The 15,400-nt window shown below is 45.6% G+C and overlaps 1 protein-coding gene across 4 annotated transcripts in view; it reads left to right on the top strand.

Moving 5' to 3' along the window:
* The window catches only part of AHCYL2 (adenosylhomocysteinase like 2), a 469,222-nt gene that overhangs the window by 292,265 nt on the left and 161,557 nt on the right, over positions 1-15,400 (top strand). For all 4 annotated transcript variants that reach the window (XM_085653637.1, XM_085653638.1, XM_085653639.1 and 1 more), the window contains exons 6-7: positions 1,645-1,739; positions 15,261-15,367. In XM_085653637.1, the coding sequence (XP_085509763.1) occupies positions 1,645-1,739; positions 15,261-15,367 (202 nt within the window). The remainder of the gene's footprint in view (positions 1-1,644; positions 1,740-15,260; positions 15,368-15,400) is intronic.

Here is a 15,400-nt window from a genome sequence, read left to right as displayed (position 1 = left end):
TAAGGGGTTCTGAGGTGAGTTTTTGGTACACCACGATTCACTGAGGTCTTGGTTTCCTGTGCATAGTTCTGTGCATAAGCAGAATCCCTGCAACAATAGGTGCTAGGTAGGGAATTGTATTGTGTTTATACAAGAATATAAGTAAAGTCCACGGTAACACGGCTCCTCCTGGTTGGGATTCTCCCGTCTTCACCAAAAGCACCGTCTGATTGGCAGCGAAGATTGCTTGCTTCTGCCGCCGTCCCAAGACTCGCAACGTAAAGGGGAAAACAGAATAACACCGGGTCAGTTCAACTGAAAGGGGATGCCTCCTGGCAGTAGGAAAGGGAGTGAAGGAAGGAGCACCGAAAACCCCGCACCGAGTGACTCCTTGCGTGTCCTCCCACTCCACGGATTCCCTCCCCTGCCCATTCCCTGAAAACCCCTGGAATTTCGCCCATACCTTGGGAAGCCACCCTCCTCCAGGAGGGTGGCGGGGCGAGGAGCGGTCTCGTTGGCCTCCTGGCTTGACGGTCATCTCGGGGGCCGTGTCTTCGGTCAGTTCTCTCCCCGACTCGTCTGTTTCACTCTGCTTCCGTGTCTCTGGGTCTTCTCCGGATGGGGAATTCGTTTCCGCCTCCGTCAGCTGTGCCTCTCCTCTTGTGGCGCCGTGCCTCTCATCCGATAGGGCAGTTGTGGGATACGTCATCAGCCCCGCCCCTTGGAGATAGTCAGGAAGGATTCCTTTAAAGGGCTCCAGGCCAGCCTGTGGACGGGACGAATGTACGCCGGTAAAAGTCTCTGTGGGGAAATATGGAAGCTCCGTTGGGGATTCGTCATCAGGATCCTGACAAAATCCATCCAGGCTAAACTATATATAGATGCCGTTTCAAACATAGCACCAGCCTCGTGACGTTTTGGTGGCCCTCACATCAAGCATGCTGCAGTTCAGAAGATTGCAGAAGCTACAATGGTGGGTATATGCCCTTATTCTTCCCTAGAAGAGCTCACGTGGTTAATTATTGGTCACATGTTAGTCTGATTGTGTAAATCATCCCAGCTTGCATGTCAAGCCCTTACATCCACCACAGAAAGTTGGCGAGACTCTCCCTCTGCCAGTGCTCCCCTTGAATAAGAATGTTTCTGGAAAGCAGTACCCTCTGCCTTTCATTCTCTTCTGAATCATTTATTGAGTAGCAGTGCTATCTTCAATTGTTTGCCTTTGCAAAGCCGGGCCATGCTCATTCCATTTGAGATGAGGTAGTAGTTTTCACTAAACATTTCTGTTTTTGGAATACATATCAGCCACTTGGTTTCTCCATGTAGATTATGGAACTTGCTATGGCTGCCGGTTTTTCAAGAGGCTTAATTTATAGAAGCAGTTATTGCGAAACGGTCTCGATGAATTTTGTAACATGCCTTTTCAACACTCGCCCATTAGTATTATAGTTGAGAATATGTAGGAGTGAGAAGGTTGGCTAAAGGACAGCAGTTTACCTTAGCAGACTATTGGCTTCTTTACATTATTAGCTCGCACCCTTCATCCTGGCAGAATTATGGCATTTTGTCACATTTGTTGAACTGGGACTTGAACATTGACATGAGTTGCTGCTCTGTTACTGATCTTCATAAGTAATAGTTTCCTGTTTTCTTGTATTCCTTTAGGTGTTCCTGTCTTCTCGTGGAAGGGAGAGTCAGAAGATGATTTCTGGTGGTGCATCGATCGATGTGTTAATGTTGAGGGATGGCAGCCCAACACGGTGGGTCTTAATTAGATATCTGAGAATAACTTCAATAAAATCTGTATGTTTGATCACCTGCATGATACCAGAAGTGATTTGTGCGCCACCTAGTAGACCCGTATAAACATGGGGCCTTCGTGAAGAAAACTTGACACCAGGGCAAACGATTTAAAGTATGGAGGACTATTTTGTAACCCTGGGTGTAGTACTATGCTTCGCTCACGGCGCATGCGTAGTTTGCACTACTACGCACTACGCAAAATGCACGTAGCACAGTGCAAAAACTGTGCTACAACACGTAGCGTAGCAGCAATATAAATGATACCCACAAATGCTTTGATAAAGCATTTTTACATGCTAAAAAGCATATTACCAATTCACAAAAGTGAACTGTGAATGAAAATATTAGGCAATGAGAGAGGTGATGATTTTGGGGTCCCACCTAACCTAGGGGGGGGACCAAGCAGATGCCTTGAACACAAAGAGCATATCATGCTGGTGAACGATTCAGTGGTGGTCCCTTCCTCCTAGGACACCCCAAGCACAGTTATGGGCAAAAATACAATCCCAACCAAAGACCCTGCAAAGCATTATGGGATGAGATTAGCAGTGGGCAGTGAATACTATAGTGTCCAATATCAAAATTATTCTACAAAGAGCTGCAGTTCAACTAGTCGTTTCTAGATGTCCCTCACGAGTCAAATGCAAAAGCATTGAAACCCTTTCATGAAGCTTTTGCTTTTGACTCGTGAGGGACATCTAGTAACGACTAGTGGAACTGCAGCTTGATGTAATAATAATTTAAATGCTTTTGCATTTGACTCGTGAGGGACATCTAGTAACGACTAGTGGAACTGCAGCTTGATGTAATAATAATTTCAATGCTTTTGCATTTGACTCGTGAGGGACATCTAGTAACGACTAGTTGAACTGCAGCTCTTTGTAGAATTATTTTGATATTTGATAGTATAATATTCACTGTCCACTGCTAATCTCGTCCCATAATGCTTTGCAGGGCCCTTGGTTGGGATTGTATTTTTGCCAATAACTGTGCTTGAGGTGGTCCTAAGAGGATGGGACCACCATCGAATCGTTCAAGAAGATGTGCTTTTTGTTTACAAGGCATCTACTTGGTTCTCCCCCAAGGTTGGGGAGGATCCCAAAATCATCAACTCTCTCACTGCTTGCTAATGTATCATTTTCACTTTTGTGAAATGACTATATGCATTTTAGCATATAAAGACAGAGATACTTATTTTATCATAACTTGCACTGTGTAAGATGCTGTTTGCAATTATTGCTCAGAGCAGGCAAGCACACAGTGCTAACATTGCGTAGCTGAGCGTAGTTCAAGGTGTACTTCGCGTAGCTACGTGTAGTGCTACTACGCAAACTACGCCCAGCGTTACTATTTTGTATGTGGAAATGTTGCTTATTCGTATTTAATAACTACTGACCAAACTTCTATCAAGGCTGATTTAATTGGTGAACTAATCATGAGGAATTTTGAGTTCCAAGCCATATGCTAAATTAGCTACAATGCAGATATGGATATAATATAACCGTTGGTAATTACTTGTTCTGGTAAAATGATTAATGCCAAAGAAGGATTTTTTTTACAGGTGTAAATAAGAGGGTCATACTTTTAACTGCTGGGGTGGCCATGTAAAGTTCCAATTTAGGGCGGTGGGTGTATGGGAAGAGAAAGCAGTTAACTGGCCTGGTGATGCAAAGGAGAATTTATAACTTCTAGTTAATAATAGATTGTACTAAAAAATGTCAGTACTTCACAAGGGGCAGCATTGTGAATTTTACCTCAAACATGCCGGTAATGGCGTGGGATTGCATGTATGTTCCGAGAGACAGTCTGTACAGATGTGAATGATGAAGCAAAATGGATGTTGATAAGGAGTCTGAACATTTTTGTAGAGAAAGTGTCTTCTTGGACCAAGAAGTGAGCGTGTGGTGAAATAGAAGTCTGGTCTGGAGAAAAAAGCAGTTGACGGGAAGAATGAACGCGAGACAAGAGTATCATGGGGCAGAGGTTGAATTAGCAGCAAGGGTTGCACTGGAGGGAGAAGGCTGAGAGGGCGTGTGCGTCGGGTGTACGTGGGTGAGCAGGTAAAGGCCAATTGGTGCAGTTAGAGGGGCAATTATTGGGTGCAGGAGCGCAAGCAAGAGCAGTGGTAACACTGGGTGTATGCAGGGCAGTGGGCTTGATGAGTGCAGAGGGGTTTGAGTTTAACAGGGCAGGTGCAAAGGGGCCAGTGGCCGACTAGTGGCCCACAGTAGAAGCCCCAGAGACTGGGTACACTCAGTGGGGTTTGGAAAGGCTGGCTGTGCCCCAGAAGGGTGTGGGAAGTTTGAATGCATGCCTAGAGCGGCATAAGAAGTCTGGATTTTCACTCTGGGAAATGAAGACTAGGTGTGCACACAAAGGGGTTGGGGACAAACACACAAAAAGGGTAGGTGGAAAACTGCCAAGCTTGTCTTTCTAGGTTGTGATGAGGCTTAAAAGGTTTAGAAGTGCAGGCAAACTGATGCGGAGTGAGGAAAGACTGGTGTGGAGGTTAAAGTGATGCTGGATGGGTTCTCTCTTCCCTAAGACGTCTTCATTATAGTCCTAAGCACTGAATTAGTGCTCGTTCAGAGTTCTCTGTGAGAGGTTAATGATTGTAAATTTGCCCTCAGCAAGGTTAATAAATTTATTCTGGCCTCGTCCCATTGTTCCAATGGGACTTGTTCTACTTCCTTTGGCGTTTCCTCCACTCTTGGCTGTTCTTTGGCTTTTGTGTTCCACTACCTTTGTTTGGGTTGTCACTCTTCTGCGCTTGTTTGTTTTGACGCCGATTTAAAAAGAAATCCTGTTTACCCCTTTCGCAATTTCTCATTGAGTCTGCATCAGAACTCCAATCTGATACCATCACTTCGGTGTTGTTGTCCATTTTCCTTAAGTTCTGTTGTTCGATAACCTCACTTCTGATGTTGTCAAATTTTCTTGCAAAATGTTAAAACACCTTCCAGATTCTTAGTCATTGTTGCCCCTTTGTAATTTGTGTTGTTTACTTAGTTAAATCTCTTGCTCATGTCTCCATAGAGGTTCCTCAGTTTTGGCTAAACTATTCTGAATCAATATTCAGATTAGTTTTCCGTTGGTCCATCAAATTCTTACTTTGCAGTGGAATTTTCCTGTGGCCCCACCATGCATATTTGTAAGGATACTCTGCTTCCTTTTTGAGCATTGTGACGAATTTCCTGCCTATTCCTCTAATGACTGGTTTAGAGTAAAATAAACACTTAAGGGTGGTATAAATCCTGAGGCATCTGGGGAAACGACTCAGATTGAGATACTTTCGGAGAGGCGTAGCCTCCCAGCATTTACTTATTTTATTTTTGCGGCGTTTCTGTCGGAGGGACAGTTTCTGTTTGAGTTTAAGACTAATAGCTCTGTTTGTTGAATTGTGTTGTGCTATTCCTGTTTTCGTTGGTTAATCTATTAAGGAGTGTGCTGTTTCCTGCAACCTTGGGTGAAATCTTCTCTCCATTACGGCATTCCTTTGTGCCGTGCTTCCAAATTGGGTAACGGTCCCCGGCTTTCACATTTCAAAGTTATATGTGCTTTTGGGGGTAGTCAACAGTTACATCAGCGTCCTCCGACTTTGCTCTGACTGTGCTCAACTGAGCGCCACTCAAGCAGTTACTGCATTGAAGCTGGATGGATGTTCTATTACTTTATAGCTTTCTCACCGCTCTGCCTGTAAGGAGGAACTCACTGATAAGTCATGGGGTATCTGTAAGGAATTCCCGGATGCCTTGTTGCAAATATCTTCACGTTACAACAAATGTACTTTATTCTACTTTCAGTGAGTCTCTGATAAGTGTGCCTTCACAAGCTCCAGTAGAAATGCTACATTTGCACATCTGGAGATCGTCCGATATTAGTTGCAGAGAAATGTGTGTCTGCTCAAGGCATATCCTTTGGGTCTTTTGTACCTACTCCTACATGGCTTTCTTGGCTAGATGAATTTTGTTTACATGGTACCTCAGTAGCAGGGCTATAACATGGTAGTTAATTGGTATGCCCTAGTTGGGTATCTGGGTCTAGTAAGTCTTGCCTTTTGTGGGCTGTTTCACCAGAAAAATCTAATTGGCCACACTATTCATGAGATGCTGTCATTTGGCATCTGTTGTCGAGTACCTCATGGTCACCTTTGAAATAACCCTCAGTAGGCTGAAAGAAGGTGGTTTTCATTTGCTGAGTAGAAACCATCCTCGAGGGATAGTTTCCGACTTGCAAATGTTGGCTATTTGAATTGTGGGAGCAGACAGCAAGTCCAGGGGAGTGCTTTATGTTTCCCCATTTCCACTCGGAGGATGGCATTTCTCTTTTTTGATGCATCCTTTAGGGGACAAGGCTGCATTAAAAAACATTTTACTTTCTTTGGGTACAGGGAGCGAAGTCTGCTGTCCCTCAGTGTAGGCCTCCATTCCTCTATTGGCAAACTGTTAATAGGATTTGCAAATAGAATCCTGACTTTTTAAATATTATTGAGTCATATTCTGCTTTGCACTACAACAGATTAATTTTTCAGTCACAGCACAGAATGAAGGTCTAGTTTCAAAACTGTCCGTGGGCAAAAACACCAACTTCTTTGCAACTTCATCTTTGATACATCTGGCCCTTCTATATGCAAAAGGAGTTGTAAGAAAGCAGTATGAAATACAGATGTCCCTCAACATGCTTTTTAACTTTAGATGGAACATTACCTGGTTGATGAAAAGGAAACCTTGCTGATCAACATATGTGGGAAGATATTTTCTCTTTGAGCTAGTTTGTGGTGTGGATTGGCTTTTTATCTCCATCGTTAATGCTCATAGGCTGATATGTGAAACAGTAACATTCTGTATCGTCCTCTTGACCAGAACCCTCCACCACAGAATATTGTTTCTTCAGATTACCTGTTTTTTGAGACATTGGACCTCTGGTTTTAATACCTCATTTTAAAGACCTTCTTAATAAAAACTTCCCTTTTTCTAGGAAACTTATGAGAAGACCAGTTTGGAAAGGTTAGCCAGTGCCCAGCCTGTGTAACAATGTACACCTTACGGAAACTGTGTCTGGAAAGGCTGTTAATCTTATTCCGGTTATTAAGAGAATTTTTGTGCTAGTCCACAACTCAGGGTTTCACATAATTTCCAATAAAAATTTGGTAAACATTGTTATTCCATCATCATGCATTCTATATTATGTGGTGGAACTGCACTTTTATATTTGTTGCGATTGTGAGAGCTGTTACTGAAGTGAAAGGGGGGGGGGGGTAACTTGATATAATGTTGCTGCAGATGTTTGCATCCACCCTGTCTCCATGCAGTCTAACCAATGTACTGCAGAGGTTGGTGCACATCTAGAGTTGCTGACCTTTGTTTCATAGTTGGTCAGTGTGGTGAATCTAGTCATGGTCTAGAATGGATGCATGATTTAGTGTTCTGGGACACCCAATTTATCACCTTTTTTGGAAGAATACATTTTACGTTGATGTGCCACTAATGCATGCGGGTGGCGTACTTTGAAGGTTTATCATAGAGAAGGTATGGTCAGCCTTTGCCAAGTTTGGGCCATTTTTCGGTGTTGATAACAGGTAGCTACTCCAGTGTTGGAACTTTCATAGATTCCCATGCTTGTATCATTCCCCGTCGTCGGAATGTGAGTCCCCGGTATACATAAAATAGCAATAGAAACCATTACAAAAACAGAACCTAGGCCTAGGCCCGTTCTTGTATTGCAACCTATCCACCTCTTTTTGTAAAAGAGACCAAAAAAAATTAACAATCAATCAGAATAGCCTCACCCATTAGAACCCTCCTGAGAGAAGCTCAGAACCTCAGATTTTCTACCGCACATTGTGCAAGGGAGTCTCCACTGTGCTCTGCTCCGTTTTTTCCTGTCAACTTTATTTCTACAACTTTTTTACCAGTTCTTTCTTCAACAACTCCTTCAGGATGTCTGATAAGGAGAAGAAGGCCCTCTTTAAAGCCTGTGCTACCTGTGCTAAGAAGAGGTTATACATTGAGTACAAGCACAGAGATTGTTTTTACTGTCTGTACCCAGACCATAAGGCTGCAGACTGTAAAATATGCCGCACTTTTTGCACCAAGACTCTGCGGGACCGGGAGGGGCGTCTTTTGACCTGGCTCCAGAAGCTGAAATCAAGGAAGGAACCAGTCTCCAGTGATAGTGACGAGGCATCCTCTGCGACATCTTCAAGAAGGTCTGTAAAAAGGGGTAGAGCTTCTCCTTCACCTTCTGAGAAACGCACTGGTAAGGTCTTAAAGACCTCTCATAGGTCTGAAGGGCTTAGTCCTGTCAAATCTCCTCACCGAGGTGTAAGGGAGAAGGAAGGACTGCCAAAAGGAGTAATTTCTGAGAGGAAATCCAGCTCTGTTCCTCCATCTTCTCCTCCTGCGGCTCCAAAGACCTTCAAAAAGCCCTCCTCATTGTCTTCTGAGGTAAAATCCACGAAAAAAGTTCACTCGTCGACGAGCTGTCAACGACTCCGTCGACGAAAGCTTCAAAGGTACAGTCTTTTTCTCTGGCCCGTTGCCGGTGGTATCCTCCTCTCCGGCACTCACAGATATGGGTTCCGCGTTGACGATTTCGACGCCGGCAGTGATTGTATCGTCGACGAGTGTAACGACGGCGACTACGTCGACGACGGCTGGGATGACGACTGTCTTGATGACTGTCTTAACGACGGCTGCATCGACGACATCCATTTCTTCGTCGACGATGCTCTCTTCGTCGTCGACGGTGGAGAAAATGCATTTTTCACTCAGGAAGCGCCAGATTACGCCTGAGATGACTTCCCCCAGGAGGGTGACTCCTTTACCTCCTGCACTCCTCCTTGAAGAAGAGGAATCGGAAAAGGAGGATGGACCTTTTGCTTATGCTAATAGCCCATCTCAACTGCACGTTAAGTGCCAGGACACAGATTCTGAGGGGGAATATGAAGATTATGAACAGTATGGTCCTTCCTCACAATATCAGGACCAACAGGAGATGGTCTCTAAGCCGTGCTCCTTGCTAACCGACTTGCAAGCTATGCTGTTTGGACTATGGAAAAAGATTTGCAACACAGTCTCCAGTTCCAGTTGTGGAGCCTGTTACTACTGTTCCTCCTGCTCGTCTTGTTGCCCCTCAATTGCCACCACCTCAGCCAATGCTGGAAGGTCAGGCTACACTTCCTCTTGTGTTCCCCGTTCAGGAGGACACCTCTGATGACGACCAGGGCACCATCACGATTCCGGATCCAGATGCTGAGTGGGATGACTATATCATTCCAGATCCGGCTTCTCCAGCTCCGGCACCTGTTGATTTCCCCGCTGCAGACATAGGGGTTTCCATAATTTGGAGAGAGCCGTAAACTATTTGACCTGCCCATGATCCTTTACGACTTAAAGGAACCTTACAAGTAGTCGGTCCAATCAGTACCTATTGTTGGTCATGTCTGGGATGAAGGGTTAAAGGTAATGCAAAATCCAGCCACGGTCATTCCAGTTCTTCCTTGCCTGGAGAAAAAGTATAAGGCTCCAGATGATAGCCCAGCCTTTTTGACCAGCTAACCTAAACCGACTGTCATCTCGCAAGCTGCCCAGAGGAAGTCCAGAAATCCTTCGGCTCCCCTTACCACTCCTCCGGATAAAGAGGGCAGGCGTCTTGATAATGCAGGCAAGCGGTTTTCATCAATGTCCAGCCTGTTAGTCAGAGCTGCTAACGCCGTGGCTATACTTTGTCGCTTCAATCGCCAAATGTGGTGCGACATTTCCCCCTATCTAGATCAGTTACCGGAAGAAGGGAAGAAGGAAGCAAAAAGGATTCTCCAAGAGGGCGAGATAACATCTGCAGAAATAATTGACTGTGCAATGGATATTGCAACGACTGATTTCCGCTCCTTGGCTGGCGTGGCTGTCCTTCGGCAAGGCTGGCTGCGGGCTACTTGGTTTCGTCCGGAGGTCCAAAACAAGATCTTGGATCTGCCTTTTGATGGGGAAGCGCTCTTTGGAAAGCATGTAGATGATGTGCTCTAGGATATTAAAAAGGATACGGAAACCGCAAAATCCTTAGGGACTCTGAGGTACCGCAAAGTTCCATTCTGAGGAGCAAGAGGAAGAGGTAACATAACTTACGGGGGAGGATATCAACAACAGCGATATTCCTCGTATGGTTCCCAGTCACAAACATACCGGCTGAACTACAATCAGTGGCAGAATCAATCCTCTTCTTTCTCTCGCTCTAATAACAGGAAAACAAGGACGCCAGGGCAGAGACGCCTCTAAGCGTCAATGGCGGCTTGCTGGCTCTGACTGATGTCCCTTTTCCTCCTGTGCCATCAGTGGGAGGCAGAATTTCTTATTACCTCCACAACTGGCAACAAATACCATCGGACCGTTGGGTGCTGAAAATCATTCAATGCGGCCATACTCTGGAATTTGTCCAAGCACCACCATCCAAGCTCCCTTGCGTGCCACTATATCAAAACATCTGTCTTCTACGGTTGGAGGTCCATAATATGCTCCTCAAAGGAGCGATAGAACCGGTCCCTATCTCAGCGGGAAGAGGGTTTCTACTCCCGGTTCTTCCTGATCCGGACGACCTTAGAAAAGTGGCGCCCTATTCTAGATCTGAGGGAGCTCAACACCTATCTCATCAAACAATTATTTCGGATGGTTTCTCTACAGGACATCATTCGTCTTATAAACTCAGGGGATTACATGACCACATTGGATCTCGAGGATGCTTATTTTCACGTACCCCTTCATCCAGCTCACAGGAGGTTTCTTCGCTTCACAGTAGCCAAGAGCCACTTTCAGTTCAAGGTTCTACCTTTTGGACTCAGATCTGCTCCGCGGATCTTTACAAAGGTGTTGGCTCCGGTAGCAGCTTTTCTTCAAAAACAAAAGCATCAGGTCTTTCCTAACCTGGACGACTGGTTACTGAAAGCTCCTACCTGGCAGGCAGCACAAGAATCAGTCATAGCATGCACACGCCTGTTTGTCAATCTCGGACTAATTCTCAGCGGGGAAAAGTCTTCTCTCCGTCCATCCAGAACAGCCAGATTTCTCGGAGCCATGCTGGACACGTCCATAAACAAAGCTTTCCCGACCTTGGAGAGGCAAGAAAAGCTGATGACCATGGCCTCCCGGTTGTTAAAAAGACAGTCACTTTCAGTTCGCCTCTACAAGTCCCTTCTTGGGTCCACTCCTTCTGCATACGTCTAATTCCTCACTGCAGGTTGCGGATGTGTCCACTCCAGGAGGAGTTGGACTTGCAGTGGCGCCAAGTCGATGGATCCTTTGACGACAAAATTTCACTTACCGTGGGCATGAAGGATGCCGCATCATGGTGGATGAACCAGGAAAACATTTCTCGGGCCTGTCCTTCAGAATCGCCCCGGCTCCTCACATAATAACTACAGACTCCTCGCTAGAGGGCTGGGGAGCAGTGTTACAAGACCTTCATGTAAGCGGCCGTTGGCTACCCCAACATCGTCTTTTACATATCAATCTGCTGGAGCTCAGAGCGATTAGCCTGGCCTTGCAGGACTTTCTTCCACGGATACAGTGATCTGCTGTTCTAATACGTACAGACAACACGACGGCCATGCATTATATAAACTAAGAAGGCGGCACCAGATCTCGACTGTTGTCACAAGAAGCCCAGACAATCTGGGAATGGGCAATCCAGCAGGAAGTATCACTCCAAGCGGAGCACCTTCCAGGTGTTCTCAACAAAGCAGCGGACACGCTCAGCAGACTGAAGTCGGTCAGCCACGAGAGGGAACTGGACCACTCCACTCTACAAGAGGTCTTTCGCAGATGGGGCAGGTCTTCCATAGATCTCTTTGCCACGCTGGAGAACAAGAAATGCCAGTTCTATGCAAGCAGGCTTCACCATCTGGGATCGTTGTGGAATGTGCTTTCGATGGCCTGGTCAGGTGCATTTGTTTATGCTTTTCCCCCATTCCTCTGATCCCCAGACTTCTCAGGAAGCTCAAAGCGGGACTCTGCAAGATGATTCTGATAGCTCCTGCGTGGCCCGAAAGTTTAGAAAAAAAAAATGTTTAACTGTTTTTATTAGAAACCAACTGCAGCAATAATGACAATATATTGACATCCCCGGCAAAGGCATACAAGATTACAGCATTACATTTCAACCTTCAATCAATCGGGAGCACATAGGAGTACACTCTATTAACAGCTTAACAGTTACTATGGGGGTTGCAACTGTGTCCCCGGGTCCGGAAACCCCGCTGATTCACCTCATCCTTAATTGCCCTGAGTATATGCCATCATCTCCTCCTCTCCCCCTCCAACACCAGGAGTCTCTCCCTCCTCAATTCCACCGTAGGAGAAATGCAGATCTCCCCCCTGTATTTATTCCATCGTCCCCACATGTGATCCCATTTATGTAGACATCCTCTCCCTTTATACACTGTTTTTTCGGCAATCATGGCATGGTCCACATCGTTTGCCCAGTCCCTTAAATGCGGTATAGTGGCCACCCCCCACTTCTGAGCAATATTCCGTTTCGCTATACTCCACCCCATAGTGGCCCACGATTGTTCAGCTTGTGTGAGGTCCGACGCCTCCCAAATATTGAGGAGACATAGTGTGGGAGATGTTTGTATAGGTTTGTCACAAGTCCTGGTTAATTGTCGGGTGACATCTTTCCAGTATCATCGTATGTGGGGGCAGTCCCATAGGATGTGCATGAATGTACCGGTCTGGTTACAATGTCGGAGGCAAAGTGCATCGGGTCTTCTACCTAACCTGAATAACAATGTGACGTCAAAATATACCCGATAGAGAATCTTGAGCTGGACCAGCCGAAGACGCATCGGGATGGCCACCTCTCGAGGGGAGGTCAGTGCCTCTATCCAGTCCTCATCGGCCATTTCTCCCAGGTCTACCTCCCAACTCGCCTGTAGTTTCCGCTTTGGGTCGTTCTGGTTATTGATCAATTTCTTATAGGTGAGGGAAATGGCCTTGTGATCCATAGGATCCAGCAATAGTCTGTCCTCCATAGGAGAGGAATCCGGAAGGGGGGTATCTTTCGGGAGGGCAGAGTCAATAGCGTGGCTGATCTGAAGATAGCGGAAGCTCTCCGGTGCCAGTTGGTATTTAGTTTGGAGATCTGCGAACGATGCCTTCTTGCCCTTAACCCACATATCACCCACAGTGGAAATCCCGATCATGTCCCATTTATCAAAACCCGCACAGGCACTGAGTCGTCCCAAAATGTCTGGCTCCCACAGAGGGGTAGCTTTCGTTAGGCGCCCTTGCCAACCCATTTGCCGCTGCACTCCATGCCACACCTCCACTGTACGCGCTGTTGGGCCATTCAGGTGTAGTTTTCGGTGGTTTGTATATAATGCGCTACTGTAGCCCCCCTTCCCCATTAGCCAATGGTCAGTGCGGAAGCTGGGATCGTCATGTCGCCCAAACACCCATTTATTGATGACTGTTGGCTGCAATGCCTGGGCCCCAACAGTTTTGGTTCACAGAACTGCACCTTCTCTCCCTGGATCTTCCTCTTCCGCTGCAGCTGATTCCTTCTCTGCTGACGATGGTCCAGGGCCAGGTTTGGCATCCGGATCCGCAGTCTCTATAGCTCTCTGCATAACTCCTGAGTAGCAAGGATTTCTGGGTCTAAATCTTTCATCAGAATGTAGATAAGTGCTTTCTCAGGCAAGAGCACCAAGTACCAACCAGATTGAAGTGGAAGCGTTTCTGCCTTTGGTGCCGGCAAAACAATGTCCATCCTTTTAAATCTGATCCACATGAAGTTCTTCCATATATTCTATCATTGGCAAAATCGGGGCTGGCTCACTCTTCCATCAAGGTGCATCTTGCGGCCATTTCTCGCTTCAGACGCACATCTTCAGGCCCTTCCCTCTGGTCGGCAAGAATCATTAAGCAATTTCTCAAGGGCCTTTTCAGAGTTTTCCCTCCAGTCAAGCCTCCTCCTCCTCTTTGGAATCTGAACTTGGTTCTTGCCCCTCTTATGAAGCCTCCTTTCGAGCCTATTCACAGGGCAGAGTTAAAATTCCTCTCCTGGAAGTTAGCTCTTCTACTTCCTTTGACTTCGGCTAGACGAGTGGGTGAATTGCAGGCTCTCACCATTCAGGAACCCTTTCTCCAGTTCAAAAAGGGTACAGTGATTCTTCGTACCAACCCTAAAGTCATACCTAAAGTTCCTTCAGACTTTCATTTGAATGAGCCGGTGATACAAAAAACTTTTTTCCCTCAACCGGCTACTCCGGCAGAAAAGGCACTTCATTCTCTGGACATTCAGAGGTGCTTAAAGTTCTATCTCCAACATACTAAGGACTTCAGGAAGTGTTCTCAACTGTTTGTGTCCTTTAGTGACCCTCGTAAGGGTTTTCCCCTTTCCAAGCAAGGGATTGCCCGTTGGATTACCAGCGCTATCCAGTATTGTCTCAGAGCAGTAGGCAAGCCCCTGGAAGGTCGAGTCCGTGCTCATTCCACGAGGGCGATTTCTTCTTCTACAGCCCTCTTTTCTGGAGTTCCTATCCGGGAGATCTGCAGGGCAGCGACCTGGAGTAGTACCCATAGGTTTACAAGGCATTACTACCTGGATTCTGCGACGCAGAGTGACACAGCAGTCGGCCAGGCAGTCCTGAGGAACCTTTCAGTAGTGGTGAGCTTTCCCTTTCATCCCTCCTTCCATGTTACTGTTTTTTCAGCTCTGGCACATTTTTGAACCTCATATGTTTATATTTTCTAAAGTTTCTAAGTATGTCATTATGCTGAATATGCCATTTCTTTGTTCTTGGTTTTACAGTGGTCATGGTTCCCAAAAATTGGCTAATAACTGTTAGCTACTCTGATACAAGCATGGGAATCTATGAAAGTTCTAATACAGGAGTAAGAAAACAAGTTCGTTACCTGTAACTTTGGTTCTCCAGTATTGGAAACTTTCATAGATTCCCATGCGACTCGCCCTCCTCCCCTGGGAAAGCTCAGCCTCTTCCATCTTCAGTGGTGTGGTTACACAACGGCTACGAAAATCTGAGATTCTCCCAGGAGGGTTCTAAGGGGTGAGGCTATTCTGATGGGTTGTTCCTTTTTTTGGGCTCTTTTACAAAAAGAGGTGGATAGGTTGCAAAACAGGAATGGGCCTAGGCCAAAGTTCTGTTTTTGTAATGGTTTCTATTGCTATTTTATGTATACCGGGGACTCCCATTCCAACGACGGGGAATGATACAAGCATGGGAATCTATGAAAGTTTCCAATACTGGAGAACCAGAGTTATAGGTAAGTAACTTGTTTTCTTTTTCTTATGGTTGAATGTGACTGTTAATTAGTGATTTGATTGAGGTGTTTGGTTTTAGTCATTCATCACTACATACTTGCTTTAGTGAAACTATTTTTCATAAAATATTAATCTTTATACACATCAACAGGATTTTGAAATGCAAGTTTCATTTAATTCACTTTACTTTTTTTTATGGATTCCAGATACTAGATGATGGTGGTGACCTCACACATTGGATTTATAAAAAATACCCTAACATGTTTAAGAAGATCAAGGGTATCGTAGAAGAGAGTGTAACTGGTGTCCATAGGTAAGTGAATTTAGTAATAAACACTGCTCTTGG

This window comes from Triturus cristatus, chromosome 4_1, assembly GCF_964204655.1.
Source record: "Triturus cristatus chromosome 4_1, aTriCri1.1, whole genome shotgun sequence".
NCBI classification, from domain to species: Eukaryota; Metazoa; Chordata; class Amphibia; order Caudata; family Salamandridae; genus Triturus; species Triturus cristatus.
This window is presented reverse-complemented; position numbering and strand designations above follow the sequence as displayed.